Below are 26209 nucleotides of genomic sequence, written 5' to 3'. Positions count from 1 at the left end.
AATAAACTCCAAATAAGCAGAAAGATGAAAGTGTAAACTATTTTTTTTCTTGCCTACACAACACCTTTAAATTTCCACATACAATTTTTCAATTCTTAAAATATTTCGTTAAAAAAATTACATTTTATTACATTTCCATATGTAACAAAAATTGTTGGCGTATGTTATGACTTAAATCAAAAGTTTTAATTTTTCAATTTAACTAGTCGAGATATATTGTAGAACGTGTTAAAAGTTTATAAGGAGAAAAAAAGACTCTAAATAGAAAAACGGAGTTGAAAAAGGCCCATCTAAACCTCCAAGAATGCGCATAATCTTCGAAGCAGTCTGATAAAGATCAGTGCTAAAGAAATGCAAACACTAGGATTTCGATGAAGCAAGGATCTATAGACTATTAGACCGTCAAACGGGTTGATAAGCCTTTTCATTGAAACGCCTGGAAGCTGGATAAACTTATTCTAATGCGGGTTCCAAGACATGAAAATATATAAAGAAATAAAGAAACAGCCAATTTTCTTTTTCTTAAGTGAAGTCGTTGACGCAATTCAAGACCTGAAACTTTCTAAGAGCTCAGAATATTTCTCATTTTAAAACAAAATTTCAGCCCACGTATAACAAAGTTGCAAAGTAGCATTACTGGAAAAAGAGATTTATTTTATTTTTTAAAGTTAGACATACAGGGCTCCCTCCCTAATCCGTACTCCTATACACGGATCAATACAATAATAAGTGTGAATTTTAAAGGATCATTTTGTGATTTCATCTAGGGGGAGGAAAGGAGAGGGGTGAGAGAGAGAGAGAGAGAGAGAGATTCTTAGTGTGCATGTGAGAGAGAGACAGTGAGAAAGAGAGAGTGAGAGACTGTGAGCTTGCTAGTGAAAATGAGGGTGTGAGTGCATAACAGTGGGAAATAAAAAGAGGCAGAGAAAGATCGAGGGAGTGAGTGAGTGAGTGAAGGTAAGTGGGGGGAAGAGTGAATTAGAGAGATTGAGAGAGAGAGAGAGAGTGTAAAAGTGAGTGAGTGATTGTGAGTTTGCCAGTGAAAATGAGGGGGTGATGAGAGTTAGCGAGTGAATTTGCTCAAGAGAGAAATTGAGTGCGAATGCAAAGTAGTGTGAAATAAAAAGAGATAGAGAAAGGTCGAGCTAGTGAGTGACTGAAAGAAGTGAGAGGAAAAGAAAGTAAATGAGAGAGATTGGGAGAGAGAGAAAGAGTGAATGAGTGAGTGGGAATCTGCTAATGAAAATGAGAGGTATGTGAGAATTTGCGAGTGAATGAGAGTAAGAGAGAAATTGTATTTGAATGCATAATAGTGTAAAATAAAAAGAGATAGAAAAAGGTCTAACGAGCGAGTCAGTGAAAGAAAGTGAGAGAGAAAGGAAGTGAAAGAAAGAGATTGGAGAGAGAGAGAGTGAGTGAGTGTGAATCTGCTAATGAAAATGAGAGGTATGTGAGAGTTTGCGAGCGAATGAGAGTAAGAGAGAAATTGTATTTGAATGCATAATAGTGTAAAATAAAAAGAGATAGAGAAAGGTCTAACGAGCGAGTCAGTGAAAGAAAGTGAGAGAGAAAGGAAGTGAAAGAAAGAGATTGGAGAGAGAGAGAGTGAGTTAGTGTGAATCTGCCAATGAAAATGACGGGTAAGTGAACGTTTGATAGTGAATGAGAGTAAGAGTGAAATTGAGTGCGAATGTATAATAGTGTGAAATAAAAATAGATAGAGAAAGGTCAAGCGAGCGAGCCAGTGAATGATTAAGTGAAAGTAAGAGAGAGAGAGGGAGAGAGAGAGAGAGAGAAAGAGAGAAAGAGACAGAGTGTGTAAGTGAGCGTGAGAGCGATTAAAAGTGAAAAGGAAATGGAAAGTAAGAGCGGGAGAAAGTGACTGAGTGGGAGACAGTAGGAGAGAGAAAGAGAGTGAATGAGAGAGAGAAATAGTGAGCGAGTGAAAGTTAGCAAGCGGGTGAGAATGAATGAGTTAGTGTGAGAGTGAGTCAGGGAGTGGGTAAGAGTAAGAAAAAGAAAGATTTATCAAAACGGAGCGAGAGTGAGAGGGAGAGAAAGAGTGAGTGAGAATGAGTAAGTAAGTGAGTGTAAAAGAGGCAGAAATAAATGATTGAGTGAGTGAGAGTAAATAGAGCAAAAGAGTCAGTTAAAAAATGGAGTTCATGGGAATGGCTAAGTGAGTAAGTGAGTGAAAAAAGAGATAGAGGAAGAGAGAGAATGTTTGATTGAAGGTAGAGGTAGAGTGAGTATGGGAGAGAGGAGAGTCAGCGAGTAAAAATGAGTAAGTGAGTAAGAGAAAGTGATTTAGTTTGAGAATGAGTGATAGAAGAGAAAGAGAGAGCGAGTAACTGATTGCGTGAGAGAGAAAGAGGGTGTGTGACACTGAGTTAATTAGTGAGAATAAACTAGAAAAAGAAAGAGTGAGAGAGATATCGACGGTGAGAGACCGTTTTTCATGGACTAACTTATAGTCACACGTGGATATGACCTATTTGACCCATTTAAAACAATTACGGAAGTTAAAATCATTTGTACGACTTATTTTAATTTTGTATGGGACTTTTAATAATAAAACGCATAAATTTTGATTTTGTACTTAACGATAAATAGGAAAACCAGCCCCTTCTTCCAACACAATTTTTAAACAAATATTAGGCAGAGATGTAATCATAAAAAGTTGTTAGCGAACACTTTGAGCCCCGATGTAATATAATGAGGAAAAGTATAAAGCCCAGCACAGACCCGTGCGGCACCCCATGTTCAAAAATTTTCTTGGAACTGAAGTTGCAACCTTCACCCTATGACAACGATTTTTAATGATATTGTTTTATAAAATGTTCACAAATTTTATTTACAGAAAACTTTGATTCACCTTAAGATTGTCTTATTAATTAGGCGTATATGTACATATATATATATATTTTTTTTTTTAAAGGAAAATATCCGGGGCCAATTTTATCTGAGTAAAACGTATACGTAACTCCGGTTTACGGGCGTAAAAATGATTCCTCATGGAAGAGCCATTAGCCGACGATTGTTACCCGAAAAACTAGATTGTAGCCAAATTTAATTGCTGATAATGTCTTACTAAAAGTCCGGAAGACACTGAAACTCAACGTTTCGCACTCAGCCTAGTACATCATGATGGTTTATGAGTAAAGAAGTTAAACATAAAATTGGTGATTTCAACAAATCCTCATACCAACATGACAAAGAGTATTTATTTAATATTCTTCTAATTACATAATATCACACGACAAAAACAATAGTTCTCACATTTTCATTGTTTGGTTTTATCATAGGAAACTTCACATTATTAAAAAAACTTCAGCTAAGGTTAACATAATCAGATTTATTGAGAGGCATATAAATGACAATAAAACGTTTAAATCTGAGAAAGCAGAAAAACAGAGTTTTGTATAATACAGCAAGACATAAGACATGAAAATAAAATAAAAAATACCCCTTTATTACAAGCAATAAAATCTCTCAAAAAAAACGACTGTTGAATTGTATACTTCGTCATGAAATGCCTTATGCAAAAGTACCACTAAAATCCCATTTATGGGCCCCCAACGTGCCGTACTTCTTTTACTTTAGTCAAGTATATTCCCGTTAAACTTTTGACCAAATACAATTTAACATTTATTATTTTCCAAATTAAAAAGAAAGTTTTATTATAATTACACTAATCCACGCAGTGGCGGTTTGTTCAAATCAATTTAAACGCAGCTGGCAACGGGAGTGATGATTCATCTAATTGCATGACAGGAAAGGCAATTTGACAATGAGGAATCGTGTCCATTGTAGTGTATCTTGGGGTTAACTATTTTTGAACTCGGCTTACAAATCCATTTCTTTCTTTTACAACCAATCTGTAAACGTTTATTCCTAACATCTTATTGTTCTAGCTATTATCACATTTATTTTTAGTTTTCTGCGAAAGTGCAGATTAATTTGTCCTTTTACTTCCTATCAACACTTAACAACAACATGTGGTATTTTTACCCTTGCTTAATTAGCTTGAAATTCTGGCGTTTGTTGATGGGAAGTTAGAGTCCGAATGGATCGAAGTCACGATAGCTCAGGTGGTAGAGCAGCGGCTTATTGAGCCGAAGGTTGTGGGTTCGAAACGCGCTTGTGACATTGACTTTTTCATTTCAACTAGAAAACCATAATTAATTGAAAGATATGAATTGGTCAAGCGGACCACGAAAACTAGTGAATTTTATAAGTTAAAATGAAGTATACTTCACTAAAGGTTTCCGTGGCCATTTCATTTGTGCCAAGAATCAAATAGATTACACGACATTTGAAAAATAGCAAAAAGGAGGGAAAATTCAAAATGTGGGGTTGAGATGGGAAGTTAGTGCCTGAGTGGATGGAAGTCACGATAGCTCAAGTGATAGAGTAGCGGGGTTTCAATCCGAAGGTCATGGGTTCGAATCCTGCTCGTGACACTGACTTTTTTATCTCAACTAAAAACCTTAATTAATTGAATGATAATTAATTGGTCAAGCGGAACACCAAAACTAATGAATTGAATAAGTTAAAATGAAGTATACTTTACTAACGCTCTCCGTGACCATTTCATTTGTCGCCGAGAATCAAATAGATTAAACTACATTTAAAAAATGGCAAAAAGAAACGAAAATTCAAAAGGTGGGGCTGAGATGTGAGTCCGAGTGGATCACGATACCTCAAGTGGTACATCATCGGCGTATTGAGCCAAAGGTCGTGGGTTCGAATCCCGCTTGTGTCACTGCCTTTTTTTTATCTCAACCAATGCCTTAAATACAGATTAATTAATTGATAAATCATATAATCTCGATTGTTCGCTGGAAGGGAAAACAACTTTTTGAACAAATATTTCTGAATCATCTCTACTTCCTTTATCAAAAGATATATTCTTGTTCATTATTACTCTTTTCCATATGCTATTAGTTGCCGATTTAGCACAACTAATTTTTTCCTTAAAATGCATCCCTAAATTAATTGATGGTTTAATACTAATTAGTAAGTAATTGTATTTGTTAACGGAATTTACTCTCTCCATTTTAAAACGCCACTTTTCGTTGTTGTTTTTTTTTTCAATCTATACTTCCTCTTTGGCATATCATAATTTGAGATTTAGTCAGGTTCACATTTATGTTCAATTTTTTGCTGTACTGATCCAGATTCGTCATCGCTGCATAGATGATGCAAAGTTCTGAATTTTTAAAATGTATTTTTTAAATGAATTTTCTGCGTTTTTGAATATAATAAATTTTTCAATCTTTATTGTGTCGTGTGATCACTAAAATTATTAAACAAGAAGTTTATTTTTGTTACAGTCAAATTTCTACTTGACAGTAAAAGAAGTCAAGATAAATCTACTTGGCATGTGCTAACTTCAAGAACAATTCTAGCGAGAAATAACTCCATCTGGCGGCTGGTTTTCTTTCTCCAGAAAATACTGACGACTTTTTAACTACAAATCTGGCGCGGGTTTATACAAAACAAAAACAAAAAATTATTCTCTACTTTCCAAGGTTAATTCGGTTCATTTCGGATCATTTCCCGGCAGACGTTATCCATAAATTCATAGGGCTTAATGGCGGAGGTAGGGCGGTTTGGGTAATAACAAATGTCCGTTTTAGAAGGGGCTGTATTTCATCGAGCCACTCCAATGCCGGGGGAACAAGAGACGGTGAAACAAAGTAATTGCCGCCCCCCAACCCCCGGGCCGAGTTTAACAACAATGTTTCTTTTATGACCCGTGACTCGAAATAAGTACGTTAATGATGAATCGTGGGTCGTTTAAAGGGAAGAAAGAACCTATTGGCCCAGTCTGTCACCTGGGCTGTCGCGTCTTGTCGCCTCGTAAAATGGATCGCGCGGTGTCATGTGCGAAATGGGGAAGTGGATAAAGCTTGAATCGTCTCGGGTAATTCACAAAAGCCCCGTTATTCTCACTTCTCATACATTTCTCATGCACGCTTTCAGTCTCGCATACGTGATCTTTTCATGTCACCTCAAACCACAACAACTTCAAATTTAAATAAACTTGCTATATATTTTCAAAAGGAAGTTAAAGTTAAAAAAAATTTTAAACACATTAAAGGTTGACCATTGCAAAATACGATACACGAATAAAATTTGTTGAATGTCGTCTATCTTACTTTGTAAATCAAGTTGAACAACACGACGTTAACTAGGGTGCTCGGGCACAAGGGAATTTTGAATAAGGGAAAAGCAGACACAATGGCCGAAAGAGGATTTTCCATGGCATTTAAGGGGGTGAGAGTAGAAGGGGGTTATTCAATTTCTCATTAAATTTGAAAATCCGGTGTCGACCTAGGATGTCAGAGTGAGAGGTGAATACTGATATAAGTGATAAAATGTTAATTTAGACTTTGTTTTCTCTCTCAACAATAAAAAAATAAAATGGTTTATAAAATTTGATCGCATGTAAAATCCCGATCGGAGGTATATCGGAGCTTTTAGGCTGCCAAGAGCAGTGGTTTTTGAAATTTTGAATATATCCACCGAAGCTCACTGGTTCGAACGGAATCGCATTTGATGAGACAGGTAGAAAAAAAAACGGCCGAGTTAACCAAAATAACGTCGAAATTTATAAATGTCTCGGAGGGCTTGACCCAAGGAATATAAAAAAGGATAGGCCAGGCAAAGTTGACACTCTTACTTTTAGTCCCAGGTGCGACATGTAACGAATAGTCACTCGATTTGTCCCAGGGTCCTAAAATTAATATGTAGGGCGAGAACATTTGATGTTTTCAGTCCGGAGCCTTCAGCATATCAACAACTAGGTCATTTCAAGCCCGACGCAATCTGTTCACTCTTAAATACATTTTTTCATCTCAGTTTGGGTATAATCCTCCATCACCCTTTTCACCTATTATGTAACTAACATAATTGAGGATTGATAGGGTACTGAATATTCTGATATCGATCCTCTCATACTACATATTCACCCTTCGGATTAAATGTAAACAAAAATATGGTAATACAAGGCTCCGCTTACCTAGTCAGCACCGATTCTCTCAGCGTTGTTATTGCTTCCGTGACAGGTTCTCCGTTGACCCTCTGATTGTGCTCTTGTTGGAAATATACCTTGAGTTGGAGCTTCTAGACAAAACCGTGGTTCTTGACTAAGTGCCCGGACACGGGTCTGGAGGGAAATGAAAAGCGGACGAGGAGGCTAAGTCCTGGACGTCACAACATCCGTCCCTTGAACGGCAAACATGCAAAAATAGGATTAAAACAAAGTTGAAGCGTAGAAGAAACTCCCANGAAATAATTAATATTGACAATGATACCACTAAACATAAATGGATTAATATACAATAACCACGCCCTTCAAAAAGCGGAAGTTTCAAAAATTCGTGTATACGTTATGTCTGATGTACAGAAACCAAAAACAGGACTTTATTGGCTTTATTTCTTCTTTTTTTTTTTCAAATTAAAATATTGTTTTATTAATTTTCAGAGGGAGGTGGAGATCCGGGACAAATGGATGTCATGCTCATCATCTTGAGCATTTGTCTCCACGCGTATTCAGCAAAGGAGATCGGTAAGTTATTAACAGCAAAATTATGTATCTTAACAATAATTATTTTTCACTGTGACGCTTTTATGTATATAATGAAATACAGATAGTCGAAAGGTCACAGATTTATTGTGAAGAATCATGATCCGTTAACGCATTGCCCCTGAAATAAATTCGTGGTTATTTTTTTAAGAATAACCAAAACCAATTGAGCCTCACTTGCACAACTTCGATATAAGCCTTGCGAGTTTGACTCACGGATCCATACGTTTTGGGCTCTATATGTATCCAGAATGTAGAGGAAAGTGGTTCGATGTGTCTCACGTGTTAAAGGGTGCAATGACTTGGCACGTGAAATAGTGCCATCCGAAATGAGAATGCCTTGAGTACGGTTCCGATTTTTTGAGGATTTTTTTTTCATTGTAAATATATAGTTTTGTGTCATTATTGAGAGAGGATGTATATTTTAGCATGTAGGATGGGATGGCCGATGGTAGAGTATAGAGTACATTCATCGACCTTCAATTCGGTCAAGGGTTGAAATGGTCTAGCTGATGACTGAAGCCTAAGTTAATTACATAATACTCAGAGAGGAATGATAATATTTATGTAGCTTTCTTTAGTAAATAAAGCTCATTGGATTGTCTTATGTTTTTATAAAAAAANTTAAAAAGAAGAGCAATAACATACTTTTTCACCCTCGCGACAAAATACGTTATATCTCACATTTAAAGTATATATTTCAACGTCCAACAGAATTTCTTGCATAAAAATAAAAATTAATTGAAAATAATTAATATGAACAATTAGAACACTAAATATCATCTTCAGGGCATGGGATTTACAAACATTGTTTATATTTAACAAATACATGTAGGTTGTGGAAAAAAATTGTTGTAAATCCCAGGCCCTAAAGATGATCTCAATAAAGATCAAAACGTTGGCATGATAAAGAAATGTTTTTCTGAAACCTACATCACACCAGACCGCATCTCACGATTTCTAAATAAATTAAGTAAAAGATGTAATCCCTTCACTAACAGCTCGGCGTGGCCATTTTCATAAGTCGCTGAAAATCGAATCCTGCTTACACGACATTTGAAAATTGGCAAAAAAGGTAAAATGGGAAAGGTTGTAGGTTGAGATGATGAGTTGGTGTCCGAGTGGATCGAAGTCACGATAGTTCAAGTGGTAGAGTAGCGGCGTATTGAGCCGAAGGTCGTGGGTTCGAATCTCGTTCGTCACACTGAATTTGTCATCACAACCAAGATCTAACATAAAAAGAAAAATCAATTGAAAATAATTAATATGGTCAATTCACACCCTTGGGTATATCCCTCGTTACTCTACCAGGATCGCTACTATCCCCCTCAACCGAAATGTCCAGGTCGTCGCTTCCCAACCAACGGTTTTCTTCTTTGAAGGATTTCGACACATGCAAAATATAATCTTATAACTTCTTCAGTACAGACGCATAAATAAATACATTCAAACTTACGTACATTTCACTTATTCTGGTTGTCGGTGAAGTACTCGAATTTCTCAATCGACCTGTATATAATATTAACAATCTAATCAATATTATGGTCGAAGGGGTACTTTTATAAATATTCCGTCATCGACCCTAAACACCCACCCACTGCTGGAGGGGAGATGATGATTCTGTATTTTTACAATCAGCCTCTCACCATTCACACTAACAAATACACACACTGAAAACACGTAAAACAGATATGCAATAAATTATTCTGTTTGTATAAGTTCTTCGTTGAAAAGAAAAAGTATCACGAGCGGGATTCGAACCCAGGACCTTCGGCTCAATAGGCCGCTGCTTTAACCACTTGGCTATCGTGACCTCGATCCACTCGGACACTAACTTCCCATCTCAACCCCACCTTTTCAATTTTCTCTCCTTTTTGCCATTTTTCAATTTTCCCTCAATTACGTGGGTTCGAATCCCACTCGTGCCATTGACTTTTTTATATCAACTAAAAACCTTGGAAGCTTTTTTGGAGAGGCCTACTGAGTCGAAGGTCGTGAGTTCGAATCCCGCTCATGGTACTAACTTTTTTATCTCAATCAACACCTTATATAAAAAACAAAATAATTGAAATAATTAATATTGACATTGAGCCCACTAAACATAAATGGATTAATATACAATAACCACGCCCTCCAAAAAGCGGAAGTTTCAGAAATTCGTGTATTATGTGTGATGTAAATACCAAATAATATCTTTGAATTAATTAATCTATATTTAAGGTCTTGATTGAGATAAAAAAAGTCAGTGTTACAAGCGGGATTCGAACCAACAATCTTCGGCTAAATACTCCGCTCCTCTACATCACATCAGACCGCATCTCACGATTTCCGAATAATCATTGACTAACGGTCACTAATCACCACTCATTGTTTACAACTTGGTACAAAATTGCTTGATTTTAACCGAGGTAGAGTGAGAAATGAAACTAACCTGTTATGAAGAAAATAACTATTTTATTATTTAATTAAAATTTTTTTATATCTATTCAAATTTAATAGAATACGAAATGACACTGTAAGGCAAATAAACGTGGACTTTTATAAGGAAAAAGCTTTTCCATGCCTTTGTGCGATTTGCGAAAAGGAAAAATGCTCAAATTCGAAAGGTGGGTTGAGATGGGAAGTTAGTGTCCTAGTGGATCAAAGTCACAATAGCTCAGTGGAAGAGCAGCGGCGTATTTAGTCAAAGATCGTGAGTTCGAACCCCGCTCAAGACACTAACTTTTTTTCTCAATCAACACCTTACATTAAAAACAAAATAATTGAAATAATTAATATTGACAATGATACCACTAAACATAAATGGATTAATATACAATAACCACGCCCTTCAAAAAGCGGAAGTTTCAAAAATTCGTGTATACGTTNATTAATTTAATAATTGTTTCAAAAAATGGGAAATCAATTTATTCCTTGATGATGACCTTTAAATAGGTCGAAACAACTGAATTTGCTTTTTTTTCAGCACCTTCTGTTCGATGTTTTACTCAGTTTTACACGATAAATCCATTAAAGAGTGAAGATAAGGTCATGACCCAAGTTGGTTTTATCCTCGACAGATATAAAACAAAATTTCAAGGAGCTGTAAAGAACAAGACTTAAAAAGAAGAGCAATAACATACTTTTTCACCCTCGCGACAAAATACGTTATATCTCCATTTGAAGTATATATTTCAACGTGCAACAAAATTTTAAAAAATTAAAACCGAACGGTTAGATTAACATTAAAATATTCGATCACTTGGTTCACGGAGAAGGGTCGAAAAATAGGGCCATACTACAAGACTACGCATAGGTCATAGACGAATAACGCTTTGGCACCTTCTGGCCGGAAAGCAACCGCGCACTTGTCCGTTATGCAAAAACAAAAAACGGTCGAGCTCATTTTCAGTTGTAACAAGATTTAAAAAGAAGAGCAATAACATACTTTTTCACCCTCGCGACAAAATACGTTATATCTCACATTTAAAGTATACATTTCAACGACCAACAGAATTTNTTAAAACCGACCGGGTAAATTAAAATTAGAGTATTCGATCACTGTTTCACGGAGAAGGGTCGAAAAATGGGGCCATACTACAAGACTACGCATAGGTCATAGACGAATAACGCTTTGGCACCTTCTGGCCGGAAAGCAACCGCGCACTTGTCCGTCATGGAAAAATAAAAAACGGTCGAGCTCATTTTCAGTTGTAGAAGGCTTGACATTTTTATATTCGTATCACACACCCGCAAGAAAAGTGAAACTACTCGACAAAAGAAAATTTTACAGATGGAAGTTTACTTTTTTTTACTTATGTATTAATTTCAATAATTTCATGACAAATTAATATATTATAATTAATTAAGGTTTTAGTTGAGATAAAAAAGTCAATGGCACGCGCGGGATTCGAACCCATGATCTTCGGCTAGATACGGTGCTGCTCTACTACCTGAGCTATCGTGACCCCGATCCACTCGGACACTAACTTCCCATCTCAACCCCACCTTTCGAAAAATGGCAAAAAGGAGGGAAAATTCAAAAGGTGGGGTTGAGATGGGAAGTTGGTGTCCGAGTGGATCGAGGTCACGATAGCTCAAGTGGTAGAGCAGCGGCGTATCTAGCCGAAAATCGTGGGTTCGAATCCCGCTCGTGCCATTGACTTTTTTTATCTCAACTAAAAACCTTAATTAATTATATTATGTATTAATAATAATAATTTTATTTGCAAAACGTACAGTAATACAGTAAGATAAAACATAAATAGTAAAAAAAAATTAAGGATAAAATAATAAAACAATAAGTAAAATTAAGTCATTTAACCAATCTGCACATTTTCGCCTGTCACCTAAAATGCTTGTAACAGGTGGCAGGAGTTATGACAGTGAACAAAATTGTTAAAAATTAAATCAAAATGTATCAAAATTAGAAGATGTATGAAGATGATAATGAAGAGAAAAATAAAAATAAAATAAAATGCAATAAAAGCAAATAAAGATAAAATAGAAATTAAAGAATACAATAATTACCATTAAGATTGCCAAATATACCTCAAAGAAAGTTCAAATTATCAATTTAAAATTATTACAGCAATACATTTTTTGAAATGATAATGAGAATTAAATTTGTTAAAATTAATTGTATGATTGTAAAGAAACCTAAAAACAACATTTATTGTAAAATTAAAATAAAAATTAGTTTTTCAGTTAATTATGAGCAATCATATTATGGATATTAAGAAAATCAAATAATCTATTTTTAATCAATTTTTCCAAAATTTTAGCTAAATTTATTTAGAAACCGTGAGATCCTCTGGTGTGATGTAGGTTTCAGAAAAACATTTTTTTTATCGTGCTAACGTTTCGATCTTTATTGAAAAAAATAAAGATCCCAATAAAGATCGAAACGTTGGCACGATAAAGAAAAATTTTTTCTGAAACCTACATCACACCAGACTGCATCTCACGATTTCTAAATAAATATCGATTAACGGTCACTAATCACCACACATTTTAGCCAAAGTTAAAGTCAAAGAAATGGGTCTGTAATTATTAAGATCAGATTTTGAAGTTGATTAAGTACACGCCAATACGGTTGTTGGTCATAAACCTGTCACGATCCATCAAAACTAACTTTTGATTGTCCAAGACTTAAGCGTAAACACAAAATCCAGCTGAACAACCCCTAAAACATCACCGTTTTTTTGAGTTCTGTCACCTTTCTTGCATATTTTGGCTCTCAGTAATTTAACTTGTTTGCTCTAACAAAACTGGTGGTGAATAAGTGATTGTAAGTGTATTCCTTTCTTTGTGTTAGTAACAGACAACATAAAAACCTTACAAACGAGAATAAATATCCTTTACGAAAAACATAATTGTACAATTAATTTAATAATTGTTTCAAAAAATGGGAAATCAATTTATTCCTTGATGATGACCTTTAAATAGGTCGAAACAACTGAATTTGCTTTTTTTTCAGGACCTTGATTGTGTACACATCACACCAGAATGTACGTAAGTGAAAAATTGGTCGATACTTCTAACATTGAGTGTCGCAACAAAAAGTTAGTGTGATAACCGGGATTCGAACCAACGACCTTCGGCTCAGTACGCCGCTGCTCTAACGTAGCTGTTGTTTAGAGCAGCGGCGTATTGAGCCTAAGTTCGTGGGTTCGAATCCCGCTCGTGACCCTCACTTTTTCATTTCAAACAATGCCTTCCATAAAGATTACCTATACGGTTTTTTAAATATGTATATAGAGTTATATTGAGTTTATTTTAATTTATTGCAAGAAAAGTAAATTTTTTTGCGTGAATGTAAGGGGTTGTTTAACCACGCTTCGTGGAATAAAGAGAGCCCCCTGGGATGCGTTTATGACGTCTAAGGAGTAAAAATTGTTTATTAATAATTTACCGTGTGTTTGCCCTTAATAGGTCTAACCTGACAATCCAAAATGGAATTGGGTACCATCTGTATACTCTTTCCGAAGGAAGAAAATTTCGACCTGAAAGAACTCCTATTCCGTCAAGATAATTTTTTGATTCTCCTAATCCGTTTTGTTACATTGATAACTAGATATTTTAATACGCTTAACATTTAATGAAATCTGATAGATGAAATCTGATTGTTGCATTCCAAATTTAAGCCATATTCTGTCTCGAAAACCCTTGACTTATCATTTACCACCATTCAAGGCTGGAAGTTTATTTTCTGCCAGTTAAAAGTTAGGAAGAAAGAATTTTAGATAAACTTTTTTTATACTGTAACATCTGTAACATGACGGGAAGGTTTTATATAATATATTTATAGACCAGGTGCATTTATATATATACAGTTATAAAAAAATATAATTAAGGCCATAATTCAAGATTGATTTAATTATTACTTTTAAGAATTTAACGTTTGAAGACTTATTTGACCTAGTTCAAGTCGGAGACGGTCGTAACTTCATTATCCAAACACATTTTCCAAATTAAACTGGGCGCCGAATGGTTCTAAGGTCGGCCTGGCCCCTTTTATAAAAGGGAGCGTGAGCCTACTAATTCTCACGCAGTGAAATATGCCCTCACGTTCTAATCATTTGGCTTGGCCTCGTCCGAGGATTTACTTGTTTACCCGACTTTTGCCAGATCCTCGGTGGCCTCGGAGTTCAGAGATTGAAGACAAAACATCAGTTTGGCCGATCCACAAATCCTGACTGTTATGACTACAATTTTTGAAAAGGGGGGAAAAACATGTGGTTATTTTCCATAGAGCCAAGGAGTAAACATAAGAAAATGGAAAACATATATTTTTTTATACATAAATTAAATAGTGTACACTACTTTTATCAGAACATTATTTTCTTATAACAAAACGCTGACAGTAAAGAAATGAAAAACTTAAATTTTTTATACATAAATTAAATATTGTACACTTTTTTAATGATGACATTATTTTCTTATAAAATCTTCATCCAGAGATCATTTCTGTCCTGATAAGATAAGTAGATAAAATTCTTGTATAACATTAGATGTAAAGAAATGACAAACGTACATTTTTTATACATAAATTAAATATTGTGCACTACTTTTATCGTGAAATTATTTTCTTATAAAAAATTCATCCAGAGATCATTTCTGTCCTGATAAGTTAAGTAGATAAAATTCTTGTATAACATTAGATGTAAAGAAATGACAAACGTACATTTTTTATACATAAATTAAATATTGTGCACTACTTTTATCGTGAAATTATTTTCTTATAAAAAATTCATCCAGAGATCATTTCTGTCCTGATAAGTTAAGTAGATAAAATTCTTGTATAACATTAGATGTAAAGAAATGACAAACGTACATTTTTTATACATAAATTAAATATTGTGCACTACTTTTATCGTGAAATTATTTTCTTATAAAAAATCTTCATGCAGAGATCATGTTTGTCCTGACAGGAAATGATGACAAAATTCATATAAAACGTTGACAGTAAAGACATGAAAAACGTCCTTTTTTTTATACATAAATTAAATATTGTGCACTGCTTTCATAATGACATTATTTTCATATAAAAAAATCTTCATGCAAAGATCATGTTTGTCCTGATAGAAAATGATGACAAAATCCATGTAAAACGTTGACAGTAAAGACATGAAAAACGTCCTTTTTTTATACATAAATTAAATATTGTGCACTGCTTTCATCATGACATTATTTTCATATTAAAAAATCTTCATGCAGAGATCGTGTTTGTCCTGATAGAAAATGATGATAAAATCCATGTAAAACGTTGACAGTAAAGACATGAGAAACTTACATTTATTATATATAAATTAAATATTGTACACTACATTTATGATGACATTATTTTTTTTTAAATCTTGGTCCAGAGCTCATTTTTATCCTAACAAGAAACGTTGACAGTAAAGAAATGAAAAACTTACATTCGTTATACATAAATTAAATATTGTGCACTACTTTTATCATGATATTATTTTCTTGTAAAAAGTCTTCATTCAGAGGTCATGTTTGTCCTGATAGGAAATGATGACAAAATCCATGTAAAACATTGGATGTAAAGAAATGAAAAACTTACATTTTTTATACATAAATTAAATACTGTACACTACTTTTATCGTGACATTATTTTTTTATAAAAAAATCTTCATCCAGAGATCATTTTTGTCCTGATAACATATATTATTAAATAGCTCAAAGTTAATTAGATTTTCTAATCATGATTAAAATAAATATAATTAATCAAAGGAAACTGAAAAATATGGATTAAGTTTAAAAAATTGTAAAAATACTAAATTGTAAATTAATCTTTCATAATTTATTATCTTAGGTTCTTTAACTTCTTCAACTCCAAATTTCCCATCTAGATTGATCTCTCACTAGAAAATGGTAGGTTTAACATATCGTTTTATATTTTGGTCTTCATTTTAATTTTAGCGTTTGATTTTAGAAAATTTCCCATATTTCTTCCCGATCCCCCAGTTTAAGTTTAAGTTTTTTGAGGAAATTTGTTTAATTTTTATTTCTTGGTCTGTTTGTCTTAAATATAAAAATTCTTCGTCTTCCTCAAATTATTCTTCATTTATTTTTAATCCTAGGCGTGTATGACAGTTTATCCTCAATATTTTTGTTTTGCCGGAATTTATTTTGAACGCGATATCCTTTGCTAATAAGAATTAGTTTCTTTAATGTATTTTTCGTTTCCTCTCGTGTCTTGCCAATTTAAAAGTTATCAGGAAATTTCAGAGTCTGCAGTTATTCTTCTTTTAACAGTTAATCTCAATGTGTATTTTTCATTTTGTAGGAAATACATGTTTCACACATTTGATAAGAAAAAACCTCGATACCGAACTACAAACTAAACTTTACAAAAAATAAAAATTCAATTTACATTTTAATGAGTTTTCAACATGACAGAAAACTTTTTCAATGAAAACTTTACACTGAGTTTAAGAAGTCATGATTGAACATAAAATATTTCTGACCCTACACAGTAAAAAGTCGTGTGACAGGACACTTAACAGCTCAAAGTTAATTCGATTTTACAAATTATTTTTAACTTTTTTCATTATATTGACTCGATATGTAAAGTGATCAGCTTTGAAAATTATAAATTGATGTTGAATTGCACTCCATATAACAGCTCAATACTTTTGCTGATATGATGGCACTCGGGGGTCTAATGAAGGATAATCTACAAATGAAAGAAATCTGAAAGAATTGAAAATTTCTTTACTTTTCGCACTAGATATGGGAAAAACGACTCGTTTTAAAGATAGGATCACAACTGCTCGTTCAGTGATATGAATCAGCTCTTTTTCGTCACTTACCCTCGTGCTGACTGAATTTATCTTACGCATACTTCTTCTGTGTAAAATTTTGGAGAATTTTTTGAATTTCGTTGTTCCAACGCCAGTGGCATTTCTTAAAGATTGGTTATTAATAATAAACAAAAATAAAAAGTTTGTTCGTCATTCGTCATTTTGTTCACCATTAACCTTTAACAACCCTGTAAATTCATTAACTTTTTCTTGTGAACAAAACATTTATAAATAAATAAAAATGCATGTTAAAAAGAAATTTTTAGTTGAGATAAAAAAGTCAATGTCACGAACGGGATTCGAACCCACGACCTTCGGTTAAATACGCCGGTGCTCTACCTAGAGCTCACGTGACTTCGATGCACTCGGACACCAACTCCACATCTCAACCAATATTTTTTGGAGTGAATGGAGAGCTTATCCGTCAATTACCACAATGAATATAGAGAACTCTGGGGTAGGATAAATCGTAAGTAGTGTGCAAATGCAGTTATTAGAGTGAATGACCGCGGTAGCCGAGTGGTTAGCGTGAGAGACTCTCACGCCGCGGTCGTGGGTTCGATTCCCACCGTCGCCTCTGGCCCTTTTTTCCCGATAACCCCCAATTTGAACAATCAAGAATTCGTACTATGGCTAATATGCAAGATCATAAGGCCAATAAAAATATTTAAAAAAATAAAAAAAGAGTGAATGGAGGTGCATATCCCCAATTTCTTCTAGGACTGTCGAGAACTCTGGGATAGTGTAAGGTAATTTATTAGATCCATAAGAGTTCCTGGTCCGTTTTACCTAATAAATTATTTTCAATTAATTAATCTTAAATTAAGGTTTTGGATGAGATAAAAAAGTCAGTGGTACAACCGGGATTCGAACCGATGCCCTTCGGCTAAATACGCCGCTGCTCTACCACTTGAGCTATCGTGCTTCGATCCACTCGGACAACAACTACCCACCTTAACCCCACCTTTTGAATATTCCCTTTTTTTTGCCATTTTTCAAATGTCGAAAAGGAAAAATGCTCAAATTCGAAAGATGGGTTGAGATGGGAAGTTAGTGTCCTAGTGGATCGAAGTCACAATAGCTCAGTGGAAGAGCAGCGGCGTATTTAGTCAAAGATCGTGAGTTCGAATCCCGCTCGTGACATTAACTTTTTCATTTATTTTACCACGTCTTCACTCCGTATTCCGTCATATTAGTGGTCTACTCTCTTCCACGGTGCTGAGCCTTGTTGTTGATTATCCGTCGCACCCCAAACACAAGGAACAACTTTTATTCCATATTGTCTGCCACATTTTTCGATGTCGCCTTCCTCAAGGAGATCAGGGCTGTGTACTTTGTGAAATAGTCAGAAATTATTAAGAAGAATCGGTACTAACGCGTTAGAGCAGTCCCTGGTGACCACCTCCCACGGTTTTGTCGCGACTTGCGCTTCCCCATTCAACCGGCTGAAAATTATTGCATTTTTAAAAGAGGTTTTTGATAACGAAAGGAGAGCTTCCACGATAAGCTTGCAATATTACTACAATCCTTGGCAATCTTGGGACTGAGTCAGTATTCAAAGAAATTCGAAATTGTTTGTGAAAAAATTATGTAAATCTGTAGGCATATTTATGAAATTTTTGCATCAATTTTTTAGACACCATTCGACTTGTTATTATTTAACAATTACGTGAGACCAAATGCTACCGTCAGAAAGAACAACACCCCCAACCTGCCCATGAACCGCCATACATCGCCCACCACATTGTCCAAGTTTTTGCCGTTACGGTCTCCTCGACAAAGAAGCGCACGTGTTGCCATCCATACACATCTTTCCAGCCGCCTTAAATGTGTCCATTCAGAAAAACGGCGACACCTGCTTCACCACACCCGGGCCAGGACACGCCCAATTTACAGAGAACTTAGCTGATTAGTTCATTACATACGTCTACTGTTACATTAGCAGTTTTCAAATAATTGAATAAAAAGAAAGACGTTCATATTTTTAGAACCTAATATTGATGCATAATTGAAAGGCAGAGTAAGATACTCCTTTAAACATGATGATGATTAAACAATCATCCCATTATCGGTTACATGATTAATGCCGGGAACACGCTTACCCGATGCAACGCCATGCGACGCTACCGCCTTGCCACTTTTGGTAGGATGTGCACAAATAATACGACGCCAAGCGCACGCCACGTACAGTAACCCCAGCCTTTTAACATATTGCTTCCCGATTTACTCATCGTCAACAAGACAAGAGGATCTTTAACGTCCGCACCTAGCCTATACGGCCTTATCGGACGTTTTGATTCTCAAGATGAGAGCTGACGCACTTCTGCATACGACGGAAAAGTGTTACCGCCGCAGCATTGGTGTAGTGGTGTCCCGGCCCCTAAGGGTCAGTAGCCACGCTCTCCGCTTGTCCACTCCGAATGGTCGGGCCTGCATTGTGCGTCAGGTCGTACGCCGCACGCGAGGGGCTAACGGGCCGAAATACATCAGCCCGTCCCCCCCGCGTACTCCCTAGATAGAGAAGGCGACTCTATCTCTCTGAGTGTAGAGGCTTCCCTAGCGTAGAAACTTTCGGGAACGCCCCGACAGCGGTTTCGGATTAAAAAGTGGGATTGCTACCCACCCCCTAGATGAGTACTGCCTACGGACAAAGGTCTCTTATCAAGCTCAGCCTACACCTGCTGCACGTAATCGAGGGACGCCATAGGTCTAGCCTAGGTGGTCCGATCCTTCGCTTCCCCAAGGGTACCACGCCGGTCATACGCACAACAATGCAAAGCATACTCGTCAGAAACCGCCGATACCACTACCCTTTTCCAGTCGCTTACTCACGCATTCGAGGGACTGTAGCATGATCATGACGTCCTCAACGCTTACATGCTGTCGTCCGGTCGCAACGTTTCCCGTGAGGACCGGGGATAATACATTGGCCATACGCAAGCTTCACGAAAAGTTCCCGCCAGGGGCGTCACCACAAGCCACCACGAGTCCATCCCAATGTGACTCTGGGCCCCCAGCTTTTTAACAGCTTTATAACCTTACTTGTTACATTGGTTAGCTATAACAAAATAATTGTCAGTTTTGGATAGTGTTCTTTAACCATGGGACTACTGCCAGCACAGCAATTCGTACCTATCTCCTATTTTATATGTAGTTTCTGAACGTATAATTTGTCCTCTGGCCAGTGTACTTGTTCATTACTGTGAAGTTTTCTTACTCTCAGAGAATCAAGATATTGTCATATTGTTATGATTGGCCAGGTGGTGGAGACTTCAGGCAGTACGGAACCATTTGAAATCTGGAACCATAGCAGTCACGTCAACATAATCATTCCCTTCATTGACCTTGCCATATCCGAATAACTGAAATTCCATTCGAAAATCTCACCTTTAACCTTGATAGGTATTTAACCAATAGGTTTGATCATCACTCACCACGTGATGTTTATTTCATTTTTAAATATACATTAAATTCACTAATTTCGTGCTCCGATTGACCAATTAATATATTAAAATTAATTAAGGTTTTTAGTTGATATAAAAAAGTCAATGGCACGAGCGGGATTCGAACCCACGAAATTGAAGGAAAATTGAAAAATGGCATAAAGGATGGAAAATTCAAAAGGTGGGGTTGAGATCGGAAATTAGTGTCCGAATGGATCGAGGTCACGATAGCTCAAGTGGTAGAGCAGCGGCGTATCAAGCCGAAGATCGTGCGTTCGAATCCAACACGTGCCATTGACTTTTTATCTCAACATAAAACCTTAATTAATTAAAAGAAATTAATTGGTCAAGCGGACCACCAAAACTAATGAATTGAATAAGTTAAAATGAAGTATACTTTACTAACGCTCTCCGTGGCAATTTAATTTGTCGCCTAGAATCGAACAGATTACACGACATTGGAAAAATGGCAAAAAGAAGGGAAAATTCAAAAGGTTGGGTTGAGATGGGAAGTTAGTGTCCGAGTGGATCGAGGTCACGATAGCTCAAGTGGTAGAGCATCGGCGTATTGAGCATAAGGTCGTGGGTTCGAACCCCGCTTGTGTCACTGACTTTTTTTATCTCAATCAATGCCTTCAATACAGATTAATTAATTGATAAATCATATAATCTGGATTGTTAGCTGGAATGGAAAACAATTTTTTGATCAAATATTTATATCAAATATCTGCCCCTCATAACAAACAGTGGATCGTATTTTACTGTTAAAAATGCTTATTTTTTTATCAAGAGATATATTCTTGGTCATTATTACTCTTTTCTATATGCTATTAGCTGCCCATTTAGCACAACTAATTTGTTCCTTAAAATGCATCCCTAAATTAATTGATGGTTTACTACAAATTCTCTAAGTACTTGTATTTGTTAACGCAATTTACTCTCTCCATTTTAAAACTCCACTTTTCGTTTTTCTTCAATCTATACCTCCTCTTCGGCATACCATAATTTGAGAGTTAGTCAGGTTCACATTTATGTTCAATTTGTTGCTGTACTTCCAGATCCCTCATCATGAGCTGCATAGATGATGCAAAGTTCTGAATTTTTAAAATGTATTTTTTAAATGAATTTTCGTCGTTTTTGAATATAATAAATTTTTCAATCTTTATTGTGTCAAGTGTGATCACCAAAATTAGTAAACAAGAAGTTTATTTTTGTTACAGTCAAATTTCTACTTGACAGTAAAAGAAGTCAAGATAAATCTACTTGGCATGTGTTAACTTCAAGAACAATTCTAGCGAGAAATAACTCCATCTGGCGGCTGGTTTTCTTTCTCTAGAAAATACTGACGCCTTTTTAACTACAAATCTGGCGCGGGTTTATACAAAACAAAAACAAAAATTATTCTCCACTTTCCAAGGTTAATTCGGTTCATTTCGGATCATTTCCCGGCAGACGTTATCCATAAATTCATAGGGCTTAATGGCGGAGGTAGGGCGGTTTGGGTAATAACAAATGTCAGTTTTAGAAGGGGCTGTATTTCATCGAGCCACTCCAATGCCATTCTTTCGAATTATTAAGGGTATTGAGCCAAAGATCGTGGGTTCGAATCCCGCTCGTGCCATTGACTTTTTCATCTCAACTAAAAACCTTAATTAAGTTTAAATATACATTACAGTTCATGTAGTACTCCATTTAAACAAGTATAAAGTTACGTATCAATCATCACGGCGAATTTCACCCTAAAATGTATTTCCGGCCATAAAAGAGGAAAGTTCGAGATGACAAATTCCGTCATCGTCTCGTACCCGACACGAAGGGTACATCGTAGTTTAAATATAAAACTTCACATCCGCGCTTAAGCCGACCGAGTTCCGTCAATAAATATAGAAAGTTTTCTCCGACCAAGTTAAACAGAGGGATATATATTTTCCGAGACTTGTTTATAAATTAAATGACTAAAAGGCTGGACCAAATTTTAAACGCAGTGTGTTATGATGAAGGGTAAACCGTCGCCTAGAGTTCGGAAAAGTAATTAGGCCACTTTGAATTAATATCAGCCGACAATACTTTGAAAAAAAAAAGCAAATAATATGCCGATATAATTAAAAAAGTTGTTCATTAGATAGATGAAATATTTACATAAGAAAAGAAAACAATCATACACATACACACTCATTGAAAACATTTGCCTAATTTTTCTTTTCCTTTTGCATTACTTTAACTAAAATTACAAAATAAAAGGAAATTAATTACTCTGAATAATAAAATTAATCCCACCGACACCTACTCTCAGCACATACACAACAGGTCAGCAATTCAATCTGGTGAAGTAAAGGGCATATAGGATGGGCTTTTTAGATGGCCCGGCTGAAATTCTCATGAAACAATAAGGCGATAAAACAATGCCTTACAATTTTTGGTCAAGTTTCAAATTTTTACTTCTTTTTGACAGAGAGAGAGAGAGAGAGAGAGAGAGAGAGAGAGAGAGAGAGAGAGAGAGAGAGAGAGAGAGAGAGAGAGAGAGAGAATAGGCAGATAGAAAGATAAATAGATAGATAGATATATAGATAGATAGAGAGATAGATAGATAAATAAATAGAGAGAGAGAGAGAGAGTGAGAGAGAGAGAGAGAAAGGCAGTATCAAGAAATGAAATAATAGAAAGAGAAGGAGAGAGAGAGAGTGAGAGGAAAGAATGAGGTGAGAAAATAAACAAAGAGAAAAATAAAGAAAATAACCGAGACTGAAAGACAAAGAATTTACACAAAAGAGATTGAGAGCGAGGCAGATATAGTTGTGTATGACAAATAATTTAATATTACTTTATTTAAAAAACCATCGAATTTAAAAGCAAATGAAAAAGAGAGAGAAAGATAGAGACAGAGAGAGTGAGAGAGAGAGAGAGAGAGGCAGTATGAAGGAAAGAAATAATAGAAAGAGGAGTAGAGAGGGAGTGGGAGGAATGAATGAGGTGAGAAAATAAACAAAGAGAAAAATAAAGAAAATAAACGAGAATGACAAATAATTTAACTTTATTTTTTAAAAAAACATCGAATTTAGAAGCAAATGAAAGAGAGAGAGAAATATATAGAGAGAGAGAGTGAGAGAGAGAAAGAGGCAGTATGAAGGAAAGAAATAATAGAATGAGGAGTAGAGAGAGAGAGAGAGAGAGTGGGAGGAATGAATGAGGTGAGAAAATAAACAAAGAGAAAAAAAAGAAAATAAACGAGAATGACAAATAATTTAACTTTATTTAAAAAAAAACATCGAATTTAGAAGCGAATGAAAGGGAGATAGAAAGAGTTATTGGGTAGAGTGAGATTGCATCAAATTGAATTGAAACGTTTACAAACAATTTATAATATTCTGAGATTTAGGTCATATTGGGTTTGATTTTTCAAAAATAAATAAATACAAAGTCAATTAACAATGATTATGGAACATTCATAGTTTAAGGTTTAATCAGTTTTGCTAAATTAAACATTTAATATGTAATATATAACATGTCTGACTAATTTCAATGTATCATCAACACTGCTTGATTTCAATTTACAAAAATTACAATTTTAAAAGGATTATGCATGACCAAAAAATCTTGATGTAAATACAAAAAAGAAAAAATTTAGAAAAGGGAAAAACACAGGTTGTTCTTTTTAGATGGCCCAGTTGAATTTCTCTGAAAGAATGTTGCTATTAACCAAAAAATATGTCTTTAATATGATTTAGTTTAGTTTCAAATTACCTTTTGTTGGGAAAAAATTATACTGGGTACCTCAGGCCCAGTTCCACTTCAAAGTTGCAAATGCCACCATATAAATCGTTACACATCATTTTAAAGGAGATTTTAAGCTAATAACAATGGTACAATTGGATTTTAAATTGGTCAAAAAACGGCAAAGTAAGGCAAAAAGTTCGTTTGTTTCGTTGTTAATTAAAATAATTACCTTTTTCATTAAAGTAAACATTTATTGCCTTTATTGTTTAAATTATGTCATTGCTTGCCAAATTAACGTTATGAGAGCAAATCTTAATTCCTGGATGTAAATACATTTTACAATAGTATCTATTCGTTATATTCAGTATTCCGTTCAAAATAAACCGAAGAGCATATTTTCTTCATGAACAGGGAGTTTTATGTACGACTGCTTTGTTGGTATTGCGCGTCGTGCAGGCGAGTTGAACTCCCAGAAATTTCCTGATCGCCCCAGACTACACCATCACCAAGAAACCGGCAGCGTGGCAGGAAGCAAAATGGCAAAAAGAGGGATTTTTCAAATGTCGTGTAATCGGATTGGATTCTCGGCGACAAATTCCGATTACACGATATTTGAAAAATGGCAAAAAGGGGAGAAAATTCAAAAGATGGGGTTGAGATAGGAAGTTGGTGTCCGAGTGGATCGAGGTCACGATAGCTCAAGTGGTAGAGCAGCGGCGTATCTAGCCGAAGATCGTGGGTTCGAACCCCGCTCGTGCCATTGACTTTTTTATTTCAACTAAAACCCTTAATTAATTTTAATATATTAATTGGTCAAGCGGACCACGAAATTAGTGAATTTGTTATTTCAGTTTGTATTTTTTTTGTACCACATATTAATTGATGGAGCATTGAAAAAGCGACAACTGAAAATGACATGGTCGAGAATCATGTTCTGTTATGAAAAGAAGTAGGCAGTTCTTTGATAAATAAATGAGCAGGACCCTTAAAAATATCTCTGATAAGACGTCGGATGGGTTACTACGTCTGCCTCTGCCTATAAATTCTTAAGAAAAACCGACTTATTCAAGTCTTGATATATATTGTTGTTCCCGGTCGGAATTTATACTGCAGGGGATCTTTAATGTTCATCCTTGAAAGTATTTTCATCACGAAGAGAAATGGATTATATCACGCCTGTTCTGGGGGTTGGGGCAATTATTCCAGGCATCATGAAAAAAGATGATCCTAATGGAATAAACCCAAAGTGGGTCAAGGAACGAACAAGTTGAACGTACATGTTAGACTTACGAACATTAAACCGTTTGACCCGGTCCGGAAAACGGCAAAACTTGTACGTTTCACATCAAACCTCGATTTCTGGAGCGAACGTTCAATATTCCAGTTGCCTCTTGCCAAAATGAAAGGCCGTCGGCGAACGTGATATGCTTTCCAGCATTTTTATGACCCCGATCGTTATTCACTCAGATTGTTAATATGTTGATAAAGATGAAAGTGCTATTCCTTACATATTTTAATATCAACTAAATATAAATTTAATTTATTCAATAATTTTGACGAATCAGTAAATGAAAATGTCGATAACTGTTTTTAAATAACAAACCATTTTTCAATTTGTTTAATGAAATTTAAGACAATTGTAAATTTTGCATTGGTTGAAGAAAGAAACTCTGCTTAAAAAATGATTTTTATAGTTGGAGTTATTTTTGGGAAAAGAAAACATAACACCTTGTATATACAAATACTGTGGACCACGGTATGGTCTACATCAAAAACAATCCAGTTACTATTCTTTCCATTACTGCAATGCTTTCGACATTTTTTAAGGCCATCAAAAGGGCCTAAATCAGGGGTGCTCAAACTTGAACTGCTGGCGATCTACCTCAATATTTTTAGACTACTTACGATCGACTCTGAGAGGCTGCAAGTGTGTGTGATGCAGGGTTGTCGTACATACACGATACACCCTACCTACCTAGGTAGGGTGTACCGTAGCATATATAGATATTAGCTTTCTGCACAATATAGGTACATTATTTTAGTCAAGGTTTGGGTTAGGTTTAGTTAGGTTCTTCTCTACAATATCAATGAAAAAACTCATAGTTATTCAAAATTGCGAGTTTATTGGTTGTTACAAAACAAAAGAGTTACATATGGTGTTA

General features: G+C 35.3%; 1 protein-coding gene across 1 annotated transcript in view; it reads left to right on the top strand.

The window, feature by feature from the left end:
- LOC106670984 (neurotrimin-like) overlaps positions 1-26209 on the top strand; it is a 325411-nt gene that overhangs the window by 101054 nt on the left and 198148 nt on the right. Inside the window, exon 2 of the mRNA XM_024227397.1 lies at positions 7493-7576. Within this exon, the coding sequence (XP_024083165.1) occupies positions 7516-7576 (61 nt within the window). The 5' untranslated portion in view covers positions 7493-7515. The remainder of the gene's footprint in view (positions 1-7492; positions 7577-26209) is intronic.

This window comes from Cimex lectularius, unplaced genomic scaffold (genome assembly GCF_000648675.2).
Source record: "Cimex lectularius strain Harlan isolate CLEC.00 unplaced genomic scaffold, Clec_2.1 scaffold206, whole genome shotgun sequence".
Classification (NCBI taxonomy): domain Eukaryota; kingdom Metazoa; phylum Arthropoda; class Insecta; order Hemiptera; family Cimicidae; genus Cimex; species Cimex lectularius.
The sequence above is the reverse complement of the archived record's forward strand: the minus strand, read 5'-3'. Positions and strand labels throughout refer to the sequence as shown.